Here is an 18,577-nt window from a genome sequence, read left to right on the forward strand (position 1 = left end):
GCAAAATCTTCTTAAGGACCATTGGCAGAGACAAAAACTAGAGAAGGGGTTGCTTCCTATTAGCAAAATCCCAAAAGATGCAGGTTAAAAAAGCGAATATTGATGGATAGAGCCCTAATAACCGTTCATGCACTCTCCCCGTCATAAGATACCTAGTTAAAAAGCCCCAAACCTGTAAACATCACTGGCTATCAAGACATTGATGGCCACGTAATACTACTATATGCTAAAGTAGAATGGATGACAGGTCTGAGATCTACATTCAATTTTGTAAAATTTCCAGTCATTAATTACCTTTTCTCTTAGCATCTGACGTTCCTCTGGTGTCCAGTCTTCTATCAACTTCAACGCTGCTTGAAGGGAAGTCTCATCATACAGCAAGCCCACCTACATTGTACAAAAGTCCTTTAGAATCTGACAAGCATAAATTGACCAGATATTACTTTTATACATGTGTGGGAGGAAATACCCAAAACCCTGGCAATGCACATAATTGTCTTACTGGCCCCACATCTGATCCTCTCATTTCCAAAATCTTTTTAAGCCTCACCTGAGAAAGTACGCAACCAATATCTATGATGTCATAGATTGATCTACATAGCACAAGTCAACCAGAAAAGAAAGAAGGCAAAAAAAGAGACCTCTCCATACAATTGAGTGAGGTGATTTCCCCAATCTTTGAGTGTAGCCTTCTCACCAGGTAAAATTGGCAGCTTGCCCGCAATGTAGTCCTGCCAGTCACACAATCATCATCATAACTAAAAGATAGCAAGTATCCACCAAACAATGAATTATTAAGTGCTTGTAGAAAGCATGCAGGTACATTTACGAAGCATTACTCTGAAGGACATGCCACAACAATTGACCAGTCGATCATTACGGCGTGCATAATACATCGGAACATCCAAAGCATAATCTACATATTTCTCAAACCTGCAAAATGATAAATGTTCTGACAAGTCATAATTGTTATTAAAACCAATATACAAAAATCCCAAGAGCATTAGAATTTTTCCTTAGCACTTTCCCCACAAGTAAAGCAACCATATAGACTTAAAGAGTGCAAAGTCCAAAAACTTTTGGAGAAAGCAGGACCAAATACTAAAGAAAAACAATGGATAGAGTAATATTGTCTCTAGAACGCTAAGTATCATCTCGAATACATTTGTCTAATAACTACAGCACAAGAACCAACCCATCATGGAAGCTGAAAGAACAAAACTTACCCAAAGTCATCGTCAAAGACGAATGGTAACATGCCAGTTCGATTATCATCTGTGCCCATGTACAGGTGACTGCAGAGGCCCAAAAAAAAGTGTTGTTATGATAATCCTTGATAAAGAAAAGCCTAAAATTAAAATGAGCACGCAGACAGCACATTTTGAAGAAAATACTACAAGCACAAGTGTAAAGAGATTCTACGTCCAAACTTCAATAAAAGCAGCAGCCTGTGCACCATCTCTAGCTGGTACAGTACACTAAAGATAGAGCTACTATCCTTGCCTAATATAGTACAACATAGCTTTATTAATACCTATATCCATACGAGCCTTCATCTCTGTCGAAATAAAGTTGACCTTGGCTCCGTTGTCGAAGAAACTGAGGGCCTCTTGATGATGTACTTTGCCCCACACTCTACAGAGCTTGGTACTCTCATCCTTGTGATCTCTGGGCGTCCCCATGAAATTTGGTGCCGGCCTTAGTCGTTACCTTCTTTGAAGCTTGCAGTTCCTTTGCCGGTTTAAAATTTTTGGGTTTAACCCCTGGCTTGTCTTGTTTCTTAGGGAATTGTATCAAAAAATGCCCTACTTTACCACACCCGTAGCACTTGCGTTGCTTGTAGTATTTCGCCCTTTGCTTGTGGCAGACATTCGAGGGGCTATGGATTTCTTTTTCTGTACTAGCTTTTTTCCTTTCTTCTTCCCTTTCTGAGTTTCTAACTCTCTAAATAGTGGAGTATCGGTTGCATAAGTCAAGGAACCTTTCAACAGTGAATAACCGTCTAAAGCATGATTCATAAGTTGCTGAATGTTGGAAGAATTTTAATTCAAACAGAATTTTTGAAGTTCTTGCGAGAAACATTCTTGAAAGAAACTATGGGGAGAAAAGTATCCGTAAATCTCTGACCGTACTTGGAAAGAGTAGCTTCTTCTCTCATCCGGAGATGGTTCCATGCTGTCATAACCTCTGCTTCATATTGCGGTGTCAACCATAGAAATGAAACAATCTCTTAAACCCCACACATTTTCCAGGTGCTTTGCCATGCAATAAAAGTGTTGGCCACCACGTATGTGCATTCCCTTTTAAGTGAGATGTTGCTTTTCGATTCTTGGAAGCCTCTGTAAAATTGCCTCCCAAGAAAGTAGTGTCGAATTGCTGAATGTAGGATAATGCTTTGTTAGGATCCCTAAGACTTGAGAAGGTATCAAAATCGACACTCTACACACCATTCTTGATTTTCCTTTTGCCCTGTCTAGGTCATAGTTGGTTTGTCTAAGTAGATGGCTCCGTTTTCAACCGCAGGTAGAACCATAAGTTGAGGATCTGTCATCTTTAGCTTTCCGACGATTTGTCATTGGAATCCTTCTTTTCTGAACTGTTCGAGCGCTTGCTATGTGTCACAAACTAATGGCGTGGGATGCCCATAGGTTGTTCCAACTTATAGGGCACCTTCCGATAGGGCCCTAGGGACACTAGAGCACTTAAAAAGACAGAAGGCTAGCTGTACAGAAACCCGCAAATGGCACAGGAATGCTAACATGGCTGGCCGTACAGATTTCTGCAAAACGCGCTGGCTATTGTCACAAATTGCTAACGTGTCAAAGCACTGAAAAATGGAGCCAACTTACAGATGCCGGCCGAGGGGCCTAAACCCTAAAAAGAACAAGTAACAGAAGAAGTCCTACCAACTTATGGGGACCCCGTCCGATGGGGCCCCAGCATAAAGGGATTAAAATAAAGCAGGACTCACACACACACACACACAAAGTTGATGACGTGCCAGCTGTATGGCAGATTTCCAAAAATTGCACTGGCATGATGACGTGGCAAGCTATACGGAATTCCGCGTTTTGCGTTGGCATGATGACATGGCAGGCTATACCGATTTTCGTAAATTACGCTAGCAACTTTTTGGCATTGCTTTTGAACCACGAGCTTTTGAGTTAAAAGGCTTTTCATGAAAAGCTGCTTTTGGGGAATAGGGCCTGTAAACATGAGGCTAGGGCTCATTTTTTAGCATGCTTATTGTAGAAGGTGCAGAGTCTGAAGTACCAGCTTATACTGTGTTGATGCAATATAAAGAAATACCGAAAGGGGCGCCAAGGTTTAGGGCCAATACTCTCGGGATGGAATTACGCCACTCTGTGTCGCGTGTCGTCTCTCTCTCTGTCTCTCAGTTCAGTTGTTATTGAAGTGCTAAAAGTCTGTTCAATCTGTTCTTTTCTATTGGCACGTGGTACCCGCGTTCGGACAGTGGTATCAGAGCATCAAGCGTGTGCTTTACTGAAAGCATACCGGTCCCACAAAAGAGCAGACAATTTTATTCGAGGTATCTTCGCCCTCCAACCCGGGCTTAAAATAAAACAGGACTCACACACACTCAGGCAAAGCTGATGACGTGGCAGCTCCACGACAGATTTTTGAAATTGCACTGGCATGATGACGTGGCAAACTGTACGGAATTCCGCGTTTTGCACTGGCATGATGACGTGGCAGGCTATACGGATTTCTGTATTACACTGGCAGCTTTTTGGCATTGCTTTTGAACCAGGAGCTTTTGAGTTAAAAGGCTTTTCATGAAAAACTGCTTTTGGGGCCTAGGGCCTTTAAATATGAGGCTAGGGCTCATTCTTTAGCATGAGAAGGTGCAGTGTCTGGAGTACCAGCTTGTACTGTGTTGATGCAATGTAAAGAAATACCGAAAGGAGCGCCAAGGTTTGGGGCCAATACTCTCTGGGGCGTGTCACCTCTCTCTCTCTCTCTCTCTCTCTCTCTCTCTCTCTCTCTCTCTCTCTCAGTTCAGTTGTTATTGAAGTGCTAAAAGTTTGTTTAGTCTGTTCTTTTCTATTGGCACGTGGTGCCCGTCTTGTGACAACTATGCTGACAGGCATACCGTATGGAATTCCACATTATGCGTTGGAATCACGTACACATCTAGCCCTATGTGCATGTGGACAAGCTATCTCAGGTCTAGGGTTCAAGTCAGCTTAGGAAGTCTTCTGGCACCTTTGTGAGCCTGTGAGCAGGCCGTGCATGTCCACGCACTTAAGAGTAGTTGCATATCCTCTGATTGTACACCCAGTACCACCCAGCATATGCATTGTCCACGCAGAAGGTTCAATGCCCGGCCAATTTTGGGACAATACATTTTCCAAGCATTTTGGCATTTTTATTAATTAAAATACCAATTTCCAAAGGTCGTCGGCTGTAGGAGACTGCTCGACCCTCACAGCTATATAAGCAGACATGGGACACCCTGTTTTAGCAGAAGAAGTTCTAGCAACTTGCAATGCACCTTCTCAGCAAGACTGGGAGAGAGTCCTAGCATTTTCAGCCAACAAGATCCACCTAGCGTTTTTTGTAGCAAATGAGCCCCAACATTCTGGCGTTTCCTGTAGCAAATCAGACCTAGCGTTCGCAGTTCCACGACGCCAGATCAGCCAAGCACATCAGCAGTTTCAGTTTTCAGCACTTAGCCATTGCAAATTTAGCCCCTAGCCTCGCAGATCTCACCTACCTGCAGCAAATCCTCGTCGTACCGTCAAGTCAGCCAACGTTTACAGTTTCAGCCCGCTGTTTTCAGATTTCAGCATCTGCATTTTCAGCGCATCGTCGTCGAGTCGCCATCGCCATCCTCGCCAACACAGTGTCGGTATTCAGCAAGAAGTCAGCGTTTTTGCAAATTTGAGCATTTCAGCCCTACTGTTTTCAATTTTCAGCCCGTCTTCGTCCTCGTCAACATCGTCGACAAGTCCATTGCATCTAGACCATTGTACAAGATTTGTGCAATCTATAGCATAGACCTTCTCGTCATAGAGAAGGGGGCCCTTGGAGGAGCATTTGAGAACCGTCTGGTCTCTCTCTCTCTCTCTCTCTCTCTCTCTCTCTCTCTCTCTCTCTCTCTCTCTCTCTCTCTCTCTCTCTCTCTCTCTCTCTCAGCACCTTCATTCACAGTAGCATTCACTTTGTTTGTGATCATTACATTCTCTCTCTAAAGGAACGAAAGGCTCTCCCTTGCATAAGTAGAAGGAACCCTTGAGCACAGTTCGGAGCACTCATCCTGAGCATTATCAACATTCACTTCCGCTGCACCTTACAGGCTGCTTTTGGGGAGCCAAGTGCTTTTGACTTTGGAATCTTTTCATGTATTGCTTTTCCCATGGGCAAGGGCCTTTAAATAAGTCCCTTGGGCTCTCTCTGGCTCACAACTATTGACGAGCCAATGAGCAGAGAAGACCCGCGGGTAACTGTACTTTGCTCAAGCATTAATACAAAAAGAAATACCACAAGAGACGCCAGTCTTTGGGCAATCTCTTTGGGCACGGAAGTACGCCGGGCCGTGTTGACTCAATTGGACTGTGAATTAAGTGTGAAGTATTTTAAAGTGATTCTCTCTTGTCGTGACTTGGGTGTCCAAGTCTGCCACAGTGGTATCATAGCTCAGACAATTTCTCTTCTACCGGGAAATCCGGTCCCTTTTTCCGTGACACACATGGATTCTGGCAAGAATCGTAAGACTTCTCCTGCCTCTTCGGGAACAGGAGGCGGCACAGGAAATTCGAATGGATCAGCAGATCAAGAATACGGACCACCTGGGCCTACGGAATTACAACTAATGGAGATGCAACGTTAGCAGCAGGTTAATGATTGCGTAAAGAAGATGCTCTAGTTTGCAAAGGATATGCATCGGCAGACACCCCAATAAAATCGGCCCTCAAGAACCCTCCTACCCTAAGGATGTTTACTGAAGAAGAGCTTGATGACATTGTCGAAAGACGAGTCAACCAACTTTTGGGGGCAAAGGCGAAGAATCAATCAAAGAAACGCAACAAGGGGACTGACCCCGATTATTTGGGTCGTCAATTTTCTTTTGCAAGTGTAAGAAAACAGAAGAAGGATGTATGCTTCCAAGGATTTTCCAGTTCGTCCTCTTCTGACAGTTTGGATAGCTCTTCCTCTTCCAATTCGAGTGAAAAGGACGGAAAGGGCAAAAAACGAAGAAAGAAACAAAGATTCGTAAAGAACAAGAAGAAGGCAAAGAAGAGCAAATCATACCGTACATCTTGACATATTTCCAACAGTTTTGATGAGGATTCATCCTCCTCTAAGAGTTCGGATTCCGCTGACCACATGTTCTATTCAAAGAAGAAACACTTTTACAGAGCCAACCAATATGATTTTCTTGAGGACAAGGGCAAAAAGACCAAGTAATTTAAGGAAGGTGGACAGGAGTAAAGTTTGAATCCTTTTCAGGGTTTTGAGATGCTCCCAAGGCTTTAGCCTTTATTTAGCAATTTGACATAGCATTCTCTGGAGGGCGCGCTACTCAGAGCACTCCAAAATCAGGAGGACAACATCATTCTTAAAAGAAAATGCACGAACGTGGTGGTCCACTCTTCTTTTAAGGAAAGAAGCCCCTACCAAGTGGTTAAAATTCAAAGGGCTTTTTATTTCCTCTTGGCTGACTTGGGAGTACAAACGAGACGTGATTACCGCTTGGAACCATCTTCGGATGACCAAGGCTGGGACTTTGGATGGCTTATTGTGAAAGATTTTGGGATTCTTTTCTACTTGCCTCTTCTTTTAAGAAGGTTTGTCAAGGGTATTTAGGGAACAAAGACTTTTACATCATGCCTTCGTAAGGATGTGAGGTCCTCCTAGGAATCCCTTGGTACCACAAGAACAACGTTGTGGTTGATTATCGGGCCAAGAAAGCTACTTTGATGAATGAGAAGGGTAGAAAATTGTGCTTGATGTAAAATTGTTTGCAAGTCCGTCCCTATTGTATCGGCTACGGCCATTTCCAAATTAATGAAATCCAGTCTTTTCATTTACTCTATCTACTTGAAAGAACTGAATGATGAACAACTAATCAATATGTCGCAATTGGATAAGGAACGACAAGAATTTCTACATATACAAGCTGATTGCTTCTCTGAAGGCTTACCAGGCGAGTTACCCCCAGCTCGTCCCAGGAACGATACGATTGGTTTGATTCCTGGAAGTGTACACCACCGAACAGGCCACCTTCTCGAGTTAGCCGAGCCCAAAATTAAGAAATAATGAACAAAGTAAAAAAATTCCAGAAAGGGGTCTCATCCAACCTAGCACGTCACCTTTCTGTTCTCCGGTTTTGCTAGTACTAAAGAAAGACAGATCTTGGAGAATGTGCATTAATTGTAGAGCTCTCAATAAAATCACCATCAAGAACCGATTCCCTATCCCAAGGATCGATGATATTCTTGACAGACTTTAGGGATACTCTTGCTTTAGCAAAATTGATTTGAAAAGTGGATATCATCATATCCGAATTGCTCCGGGGAATGTCTACAAGACAGCTTTTTGGACAAATTTTGGTTTATACGAATATTTGGCAATGCCTTTTGGACTTACGAATGCTCCAACAACATTTAATCGAATGATGGATAGTATTTTCCGAGAGTATCAATCTTTTGTGGACACTTTCTTTGACGACATTATAGTTTTCTCCAAGAATGAAGTAGAGCACAGAAATCATCTGCTACAGGTCTTTCAAGCATTACAAAAGCATAGATTGTTTATCAATGCCAAAAAGAGGGAGTTTTTCTTGCCGGAAATACATTTCTTGGGGCACATCGTCTCATGAGGAGTGCAAAATGGCCGCGGCAAAAATTGAGACTATTCGCGATTGGCCTGACCTAAAGAATGTTCATGAAGTTCGAAGCTTTTTGGGCTTGTGCTCTTATTATCGCCGCGGTTCATTCGGAAGTGTATAGAGATAGATTCACCTTTGCATTTACTGACTCAAAAAGGAGTCCCTTTCATGTGGGGATCAACAAAGGTGATCTTTTGTGAACACTTTCCTTGACGACATTATAGTTTTCTCCAAGAATGAAGCAACAGACATCATCTGCTGCAGGTCTTTCACGCATTGCAGAAGCATAGATTGGTTATCAATGCCAAAAAGAGTGAGTTTTTCTTCTTGCAGATACATTTCTTGGGGCACATCGTCTGAGCAGAACGAGTGCAAAATGGACCCGGCCAAAATTGAGACTATTCGCGATTGGCCTGACCTAAACAATGTTCATGAAGTTCGAAGCTTTTTGGGCTTGTGCTCTTATTATCGGTGGTTCATTCGGAAGTGTGCAGAGATAGATTCACCTTTGCATTTATTGACTCAAAAGGAGTCCCTTTCACGTTGGGATCAACAAAGGTGACCGCTTTTCAGACGCTCAAAGAGAAATTGACTACGGGACCAATGTTGGCTTTGCCAAACTTGCAACAAACAATTGAAAGCTTATTGTGATGCTTGTGGTCGTAGTCTGGGAGCAGTTTTGATGCAAGAAGTCCATGTCATTGCTTACGAAAGCAGGATGTTTTCACGGCCAAAGTTGGTAGCACAGATATATAAGAAAGAGCTATTGATAGTGATCCATGCTCTTACACAGTGGTGACGCTATATTTACTCGGGGCTGATTTTATAGTCTTTACGGATCATCAGAGATTACGCTACTTCTTGTCACAGAAGAAGCTTTAGGAAAAGCAAATACGATAGGCTAACAGCCTGTTACATTTTCACTTCCAGATTGTCCATGTTCAGGGACAAAAGAACTTAGTGGCAAATGCATTGTCTCGGAACCCCTTGGTTCTGGCTATTTCTACGATTCATCACCAAAGCTTCAAGGATATGGTTAACGAGTAAATTACCGATCCCGACTTTGCTGACATTGTTACCCGGATACAGAATGGGGAGACAGTTTCAAGCTATTTCATTAGGGACCGCTATTTGATGCAGAAAACAATGTTGTGTGTTACGCAGCCTTTGAGGGAAAAGGTCTTCACAGAGTGTCATTGTCAACCTTTTACATGCCACCGCGGAATAGATATTACCTTGAAGCGTGTGGAGCATTACTTCTATTGGCTGAGGCTGAAAAAGGATGTGGATGACTTTGTCTGCAGTTGTTTAGTATGCCAAAAGTTCAAGTTTGACAAGCATAAGGCACAGGGACTTCTACTACCTTTACCCATTCCCACCCATCCCTAGGAAAGCATTGCTATGGATTTCATCTTTGATCTCCCAAAGACTCAAAGTGGGCACGATGGAATTTGGACAGTCATTGACAGATTTAGCAAGCAAGCTCACTTTATTCCAATAAAGAAGACCGTCGAGCCTGATCATTTAGCGAGACTGTTAATTGCTCAGAATTCTTGGTTACATGGCATGCCTAAGACAATAGTGCCGAATAGAGATCCCCGATTCACGAGTTTGTTTTGAAAGGCAATTTGAGAGAACATTGGCACACGGTTGCAGTTCTCATCATCATTCCACCCGCAGACAGATGGGAAATCTGAGATAGCCAATTCAGTGGTTTTGGATTTATTGAAGTCTTACATCTCCGATCAAAAGACTCAATGGGAAAAATATTTGCCTTGGGTGAAATTTGCCTACAATAACACAATTCACTCTTCCCAGAGAAGACGCCATTTGAAGTAATGGAAGGTGCTAAGAAGGTTCCTCCATTTCTAAGCACCAACGACAAGATTTTTGAAGCTGATCAGTACACGAGGGATTTAGACAATGCTTTTGCCAAGGTTCCCGAGGCTCTAGAGAAGTCTCAAACATGGCACAAGAAGGCAATGGATAGACATAAACGTGAATTGAAGTTGAAGGAAGATGTTTGGGTGCTCTTACGTTTTGAGAAGGCACCCCTAAGGAAACGAAAGAGAAAGGAGCGGCTTTTTACAAAGCTTAGCATGAGGTATTATGGCCCTTTTCACATCAAGAAAAGATAAATGATATATCCTTCAAACTCAAGTTGCCAGACACTCGGAAGATTCACAATGCTTTTCATGTGGCTGAATGCATTGAATGTTTTATCTCCTCATAGAGATGTTAAATCCATGTTTTGAAGCAAAAACCGTATTGTACTCAGAAACATCTTTCAATGGATACCCATATTAATGTGTGTTTTTAGCAATTCAAGATGGAAGCTTCTAGAAGATTCTAGAAGAGAGATTCTAGAAGGAAGGTTCCAAAAGGAGGACACGGGGCGGGACACTTGTCACAAACTTTCCAAAAGATGACACTTGTCAAAAAGCTTTCAAAGGAAGAGACAACTGTGTGGATACTTGTCAAAGAGCTTTTAAAGGAAGTGACAAGTGTGTGGACACTTGTCATACCAAATGTATTTTTTACTAAACACTTGTCACAATCCTCTTCAACTTTTCCCTTTTCTCGAGGCAACCTCTCTATAAATAAAGCCTCTTTTCCTCTCATTTCCCCATCTCGTAGTTGCTGAATTTTCCTCTACCATCATCGCAAGAAACCCCCTTCATTACCATCACCATCTCTCTCTATACTTACTATTCCTTCATCCTCAAAAAGCTATATCTCTCTCTAGCTTACTGTTTTTCAGGGCAGCACACCTATAAATATGAAAATTTTGTTGTTTTCCTTCAGTTTTGCGCTCTTCTATTCATTCTACAAGCAACCAAGACACTAGATCTCTTCTCTAGCATACGCATCAGCTAAATTTTGTCTTTGTACATATGTTTGAGAAGTCTACTTATATTTACTTTAATGCATGTGCACATGGCATCTTGCATTATCTACGAGTGTGAGTCTACTTAAACTCACTCTCGGGTTGATTGTAACTGAGCTCAATGCTAAGGTACTTGGGTTGAATAGAAATCTATTTCCTTCGGGGAAGGTTGCCCATCTTCAACCCTCATTCTGTCTCTTGTCTCTTTGAAGTGTTGTGATTAATATTTTGTCAAGTTCTTTATGCATTAAGCACTCTTAGTTGTATGGGTCTCTTACAGTCCACCCTTCTACTGAAGAGGGAATCTCCGGTAAAATGGTTGAAATTCAAAAGGCTTTTTATTTCTTCTTGGCTTACTCAAGAGTACGAACAAGAAATACGAACTGCTTGGAATCATCTTCGGATGACCAAGAGAGATTCTCTGGACGCGTATTGTGAGAGATTTTGGAGCTCTTTTCTACCGCCTTCTTTTTTAAGAAGATCTCGTTTAACGAACAGATTGAGCGGTTTTGTTGCCGTATAGAGATCCGAGATCACCACTTAGAACAAAAGTCAGATTCTATTCAAGAATTGATTAGTCATGCGAAACGGGGTTTTCCATACTCAGGCAATCTGACTTACCCCACAGATTAGACTTTGACTCAGAGAACGGAACAGACTTCTAATAATGAAAGTAGAAAGAAAAAGAGCCCCCAAGAAAAGAAAGATAAGGATTCACGACCCCGCCTCACTCTTCGAGAGAGGGCCAACTACATCAAAGAGGGGAAGTGTTTTGAATCCGGGGGACATGGGCACATCTCTGTGAAGTGCCCTAAAATGGCACAGCAAGAACAGAATGAAGACAGGCCAGAGAGTTTGAAAGCAACTGAGGAACGTGAAGGAAAAGGCAAGATGAAAGCATGACTGGTTCCAAATTGCATGGGTACTGACCCAAGCACGATTGATGAAAGTACAGAACTCTGCCAAGCTTGGGGCAAAGTGAAAGATCAAGAAGCCTTGATTTTCTTTGATGGAGGAGCCAAGGCCAACTTCATTTCACCTGCATTGGCGATGCAGCTCGAGATTGCATCCGATTGGATGGGACCACAAGCAGAGGCAGTTCTAGCGGCACCCGGCAGGGACGTGGCCATTACACCTGTCATTGGCAAACTTCAGTTGCATTGTCAGGGATATTTGGGGCTCGAGGACTTCTACATAATACCCTTGGAAGGCTGTGATGTCCTCCTGGGAGTCCCTTGGTACCATGAGAACAACGCCGTGGTCAATTATCCGGCGAAGAAAGCGACATTGACTATTGAAAAGAACCGAAACATTTTACTTGATGTGAAATTAAAGGGCGAGTCTGTCCCTATTGTATGGGCTTCGGCCGTTTCGAAATTAATGAAATCCAGTTTGTTTGTTTACTCGATCTTTTGAAAGAGTTAAATGATGAACATAAGACAAATATGTCTGAACTTGATAAAGAACGCCAAGATTTTCTCCACACTCATGCCGATTGCTTTTCTGAGGGCCTGCCAAGCGAGTTGCCACCAGCTCGTCTTGAGGATCATACCATTGATCTTATACCTGGAAGCACACCACCGAACCAGCCACCTTACCGTGTGAGCCGAGCCCAGAATGAAGAGATTATGAACCAAGTGAAAAACCTCTTGTAAAAGGGTCTTATCCAGCAGAGTACTTCACCTTACAGCTCTCCGGTGTTGTTGGTTTTAAAGAAAGACGGATCTTGGAGAATGTGCATTGATTATAGAACTCTCAATAAAATCACCATCAAGAATAGATTTCTGATTCCAAGGATTGATGATATTCTTGACCGACTACAGGGGTCCTCTTGTTTCAGCAGGATCGATTTGAAGAGTGGATATCATCGGATTCAATCGCGTCGGGAGATGTCTATAAGACAGCTTTTCGGACGACCTTAGGTTTATTTGAATTTTTGGTGATGCCTTTTGGCCTTACCAATGCTCCAGCAACCTTTAACCGAATGATGGACATGATTTTCAAAGAGTACATATCTTTTCAGAGAGTACAAATCTTTTCTTTGATGACATTATTGTCTTCTCCAAGGATGAGGCAGAACATAGAGAACATCTGTTATAGGTCTTTTGAGGCATTGCGAGATCACATGTTGGTGATCAATGCAAAGAAGAGTGAATTTCTCTTATCAAAGATATAATTTTTGGGACACATCGTCTCAGCAGGAGTGCAGACGGACCCGGCCAAGATTAAGACTATACGTGATTGGCCCGATTTGAAGAATGTCCATAAAGTTAGAAGCTTCTTGGGCTCATGTTCTTACTACCAGAGGTTCATTAGAAAGTTTGCAAAGATTTCTTCCCCTTTGCAAATCTTGACACAGAACGGAATCCGTTTCTCGTGGGGACCCACAAAGGTGACTGTCTTTCAGACTTTGAAAGAGAAATTGACTACGGGACTAGTCTTGACTTTGCCGGACTCACAAAAGTCATTCGAAGTATATTGTGATGCTTGTGGTTGTAGTCTAGGTGCGGTCTTAATGCAAGAAGGCCATGTCATTGCCTATGAGAGCCGATTGTTTTCAAGGCCGGAATTAACAATACATATATATGAGAAAGAGCTTTTGGCGGTTATCCATGCTCTTACTCGGTGGCAACATTACCTACTCGGAGCCGATTTTACGGTCTTCACAGATCACCAAAGTTTACGCTACTTCTTGTCACAGAGCAGCTATCGGAAAAGCAAATGCGGTGGGCGAACATCTCCTCACAGTTTCACTTTCTGATTGTCCATGTGCAGGGACAAAAGAACTTGGTGGCAGATGCTTTGTCCCGGAAGTCGTTGGTCTTGGCTATTTCCACGATACATCACAATAGAAGCTCCGAGGACATGGTAGATCAGTATGCCACAGATCCAAATTTTGCAAATGTATTCAATCGAATATAGAATGGGGAGGTAGTAGCGGGATATTCCATTCGGGATGGCTACTTTATGAAGAAAATGATGTTGTGCGTTACACAGCCGTTGAGGGAAAAGGTTCTAACCGATGGCCACTGTCCACCATTCACGGGTCACCGTAGCATTGACTTAAGGACTCAAGAAGGACGTGGACGATTTTGTATGCAGATGCTTGGTATGTCAGAAGGTCAAGTTTGACCAGCATAAAGCAAAGGGATTGTTACAACCTTTACCCATTCCCACCCGCCCCTAGGAAAGTATTGCTATGGATTTCATTTTTGATCTCCCGAAGACAAAGAGTGGGCACTGTAGCACGCTACAGTCACTTTCACAGGACACACAGTTAGTACAGTTGGTCAGGTCTTGCTCACACTGTAGCGCGGACAGTGTGTTGTGTTCTCTACAGTGGATACTCCTAGTGCAATGTGCGTGACATGATACATCTCACTTAAAACAAAATGAAAACACAGAAAACAATAGATAACAGCAAATCGACACAGGGACATAGCTGCAGACCAAACATATGGACTCGGCTATCTCAAAGAAACCGATACAGACTCTCGCGTGGCAGCACTCAGCTCCAGCCCAGAACTCATGGGCACAATAGGGGTGTCGAGGCTCACATGTGCAGGGATGGTGTAGACGTGCTGTGTATATAGACTCTTCACTCTAGACGACGATTCACTCTAGACGATGACGCTGACCATATATGAAGAAGATGATAATGATGACCCAACAGCTACAACTCATATGTCCCATCATATAGAGCCACCAACGGCTCATAAATGTTAGCCATCTAAGTCTATCTCCAAACTGAGTGGTGGTGGTGACCTGGCCATGATGCCCACTAGACCACCGTCTGTATCCCTGCCAAGTGTAATTGCCAGTCTAGAGAGTCTGTCCAATGTGAACCAGACCAGACCAACTGTACTAACTGTGTGTCCTGTGAAAGTGACACTGTAGCCCTGCTACAGCTTTCCCGCCGCAAAACCACTCACCGTCTCGGTGAGACAAAAGAGTGATACTAGAGAGAACATTTGACACACAGGAACGACGGGAAAAAACGTAGTACACTTTGACTAAAGAAGGTGATGTTTGGAGAAGATTTGAGTTCCCAGGAAGAAGCACCAATGAAGCATTGTCGATATTTGCAAGATATACTGAAGAAGTAATGACCCCGGCGCAATGAGATAAGCTGACCAGAAAGTAGAAACAGAAGACTGAAGACTGCCAAGATTAACAAAGCCCACAAAGCACCCGAAGTGGAGGAATTTGCAGTTAGTTGCAATTGACTGGACGGAAAGGAGTAGGTAGGGGAGGGGAGAGGGGATAGGCCCGCGATTCTACTGATCCAGAAGAGCTCAACGTGTACATGATCAATGTAATGCAGATTTAGAATCAATCTAAACGTCTTTGATTTAGCATTTGCACTCTACGAGCAGCAAAAAGCCTTGCCTACATCTGGCCACCCAAAAGATGCTCCCAACAATAGCTAAGACTTACAACAAGCATCCAATAGAAGGAAAGCCACCTAGGGATAACCGAATTTGATTTCCTGAAGAAGTAATACACAGAGATGTGCCATGTTAGTAGAGACCCAAGGAAGCCTCTAACAAAAGTAAAGAAAGGAAGGAAAGGAAGCAAGGGTCCAGAAATTCTGCATGAAACTCAACTAGACTTCTAGACCGAAGAGGAGCATGATGGAGATTTATCGTGCTTTGTATGGTAGCGGCAGGAGAGCATGTAGCTGGCACTGGTGACATGGTGGAGAATGAAGAGGGCATCCTCTGGGATGAAGAGCGCATAATGCAGAAAATCAACAGGAAAGTAGGCCACGATGAACTCGACAACGGCGTCTTGGAAGGGTTGCAGCAACTGCTTCCATGGCTTGGATTGCAAGGATTGCTAGTGGAAGTGGAGAACGACATCCCAGGCAGTAAGGAGAGTGACGAGTGAGCCGTGCAGCATAGACATGAAGTAGTGTCACAAAAATACGGAAGTGAAAACTGACTGTTAAATGCAATTTATATACTCAAGAGTCTTTGGAGAGAAAGAGAGAAAGCTTGACACATCATTAGGGACCAGAAGATGGAATGGTCCCCCCCCCCCATAAAGAGAATATCTTTATGACTAAGGGAGAATCTTTACAAGCACAGGAACGGGGCAAACGCCCGTCCTCTATTCTTTCTTGTCCTTTTTCTTCTTCTGACTGAGAGAGTAGAAGAACTGCTCTCTGACTACTGAGAGGATTTTTCCTCTTCTATGAGATTTTGGGAAGCTCTTGTAGGCAAGATTCTACCTTCCACAAAACTCATCGGAAGCTCTTATAAACAAGAGTCTTACCTTCTGCTAATTGTGTCTCTTTGGACATAATCATTCCTGCAATCAACCCACGAAAGAAACATGCAAAACGCACGCACACACGCTTGCTGTAATTTTCTGCACATAACCAAAAATTGTTACCTGAGCACGTTCCAATGCCGAAATGGAGATCCTTTTCGCGATGGAAACGCTCCAAACTTTGTATATGTGTAGAGTAGATAGAGAGGAATAAGATTCTGTTAAGGCTTTGCTATTCACCCTAATACAGGTGATTAGGGGCTGAAAACAGAGAATTTGCAGCAGCTAGACGAGGGAGAAAGAGAGTTTTCCACTACTTTACGCGATGAAACTTCTCCCACAGCTGCCTACAACCATGAGAGGCCTTGTTCTAGGTGATGGGTGCTCAGAGGCTCGGTGCTGCTCTCAAGCTTCAATGGAGAGCTTCACTGCGTAAAGGACGTTCAACTTAGGGGGGGGGGGGTAGTGCATTGCCAACCCGGCAAGAGGGGGAGGGGTTGCTCTCATATGCCAGCCAGAAGAGGGGGCGCTAGCATGAAGAGAGAGAGAGAGAGAGAGAGAGAGAGAGAGAGAGAGAGAGAGAGATTGCATGGGTAAGTGTGCAAAGTGGCACACTTACTTAATAATTTAAAAACCATTTCAACTTTTGACTTTAAAAGTCCTATGCTAATTAATGAAATGTGCAATTAACTACACAACTGCATGCATAGATGCAACCAATGAAAATGTTAGCTACTCCCCAGCGCAATGCCGTACCAGCATAGACAATTTAAAATAATTTAATTGACTTATCCTAAGGCCGTAAAAATAATTCAGGCCTTAGGATTACTGTTGTTCTAAGGACCCCTTCTCATTCCTATGCTTGCACTAGCGCGCGTAATTTTCTAAGCCTGAAATCTAAGGCTCCTATTTACCCCTTTATTGAAGAGCCGATTTCCCAATCACTAGGGCTTCAAGGTATTTTATGCTAGGGTCTCCTTGAGATGCTCTAGCCTAAACTTGGGAGCACCTGAGGCCCCAGAACTGCTAGATCTATTCTGATGTGCACATAACTAATTAGATAATTCTTTTCTCGTAAATACATTAATTATTTACAAAGTCTGGCATAGTTACATCCCTCTTGGTTCTAAACAGTTGACCTCAACTGTAGAGTGTCAACATAACTGTGCAACATGTTTGGGTAGTCCTTAAGATCGGACTCAGTCATCCACGTTGCATCTAAAGGGGTGTAATTCTTAAACTTGACTAAATACTTTCGATGTAGGCTCCCAGACTTTAGTTGTTTCTCAGAGTGGTGTATTATCTGTTCAGGTTAAAGGATTTTCTCAGTCTCTTCGACTTTTGGAGGATTTTCTTGTACTGGCGCCACTAGAGGAGGTCCAACATATGGTCGGAGGAGACTTACATGAAAAGCATTATGGATACGCCAGTGAGAAGGCAATTCCAATCTAAAAGTCACGTCATTGACTTTATCTGTAATTTCGAAAGGGCCGTAAAATCTATGAGAAAGTTTGACAACTCTCCCTTTTCCGATCCGCTTTTTCAATCTAGCTTTTTCAAACCGAAGCAGGACATATTGTTTTTTTTCAAGATTGAGATTCCTTTTGTGCTTGTCTGCTTTTCTCTTCTGTTGCTCTTGAGTACGTAGAATCGCTTACTTTACATCAACAATATCAATATTGCGCACAAATTCATTTGCAACGAAGATGTTTTCTTTGGTAATCATAATAGGAAGTAAGAGTGGCTTCCCCTAAATAATTTTGAAAAGAGCTTTACCAATTGAGGAATGGATGGTATTATTATACGCAAACTCAACTATCGGTAAGTACTGTTCCCATTCTGATTGTCGTTCCGAAACATAGCACTTGGGGAGGTCTAAAATAGTGGCGTTAGTGATTTCGCTTTGACCATCTGTTTGAGGATGATAAGCTGCTGAAAAATCAAACTTAGCTCCCAAGTTTTCGAACAATGCTTGCCAAAATAGACTAGTCATGCGAGGATCTCTATCCCTGACAATAGTCTTTGGCAATCCATGGTGTTTAAAAATCTGAGCTAGAAATATTCTAGCCATGTGATCAGCTTTGATCGTCTTCTTTACTGGAAGGAAATGTGCTTGCTTACTGAATCTGTCTACTATAGTCCAAATTGCATCATTTCCATTCTTGGATCTAAGAAGATCTGTAATAAAATCCATGGCAATACTTTCCCATGGCGTGTTAGGCACCAGGAGTGACTGAAGCTTGCCATAAACTTTATGTCTGTCATATTTTACTTTTTGACAGACTAACCACTCACGTCCATGTTTTTCAATGTCCGCATGGAGTGTTGGCCAAAAGAAATATCTTTCAAGGGCACTAGTGGTAGCAGCAATTCCCCAATGCCCTGCATATGGAGAACTATCTGCTTCATCCATCACCTTCTGTCGTAAGGGTTAAGCTATGCATATTGCTTGTTGATGATAGAGCGTATTATCCCTAATGGATAATAAAGGGGCCTTGAGTGACCAGCTTGAAAATCTGCCTAAATTGTAGCGAAGCCTGGATCTTGAGGATACATCTCAC

The 18,577-nt window shown here is 42.8% G+C and overlaps 1 protein-coding gene and 1 pseudogene across 1 annotated transcript in view; both read right to left on the reverse strand.

Moving 5' to 3' along the window:
• LOC147424254 (glutamate--cysteine ligase, chloroplastic-like) overlaps positions 1 to 18,577 on the reverse strand; it is a gene marked incomplete at its 5' end in the record, with an annotated part of 140,635 nt that overhangs the window by 65,964 nt on the left and 56,094 nt on the right. Inside the window, 5 exons of the mRNA XM_086501562.1 lie at positions 295 to 387; positions 470 to 550; positions 642 to 731; positions 840 to 933; positions 1,227 to 1,295. Coding sequence (XP_086357688.1) covers positions 295 to 387; positions 470 to 550; positions 642 to 731; positions 840 to 933; positions 1,227 to 1,295 — 427 coding nt within the window. The remainder of the gene's footprint in view (positions 1 to 294; positions 388 to 469; positions 551 to 641; positions 732 to 839; positions 934 to 1,226; positions 1,296 to 18,577) is intronic.
• Positions 15,095 to 15,650, reverse strand: LOC147424255 (TLC domain-containing protein At5g14285-like; annotated as a pseudogene).

The sequence above is a fragment of the Adiantum capillus-veneris genome, chromosome 26 (assembly GCF_014529385.1).
Source record: "Adiantum capillus-veneris isolate H3 chromosome 26, ASM1452938v2, whole genome shotgun sequence".
In the NCBI taxonomy this organism is placed as follows: Eukaryota; Viridiplantae; Streptophyta; class Polypodiopsida; order Polypodiales; family Pteridaceae; genus Adiantum; species Adiantum capillus-veneris.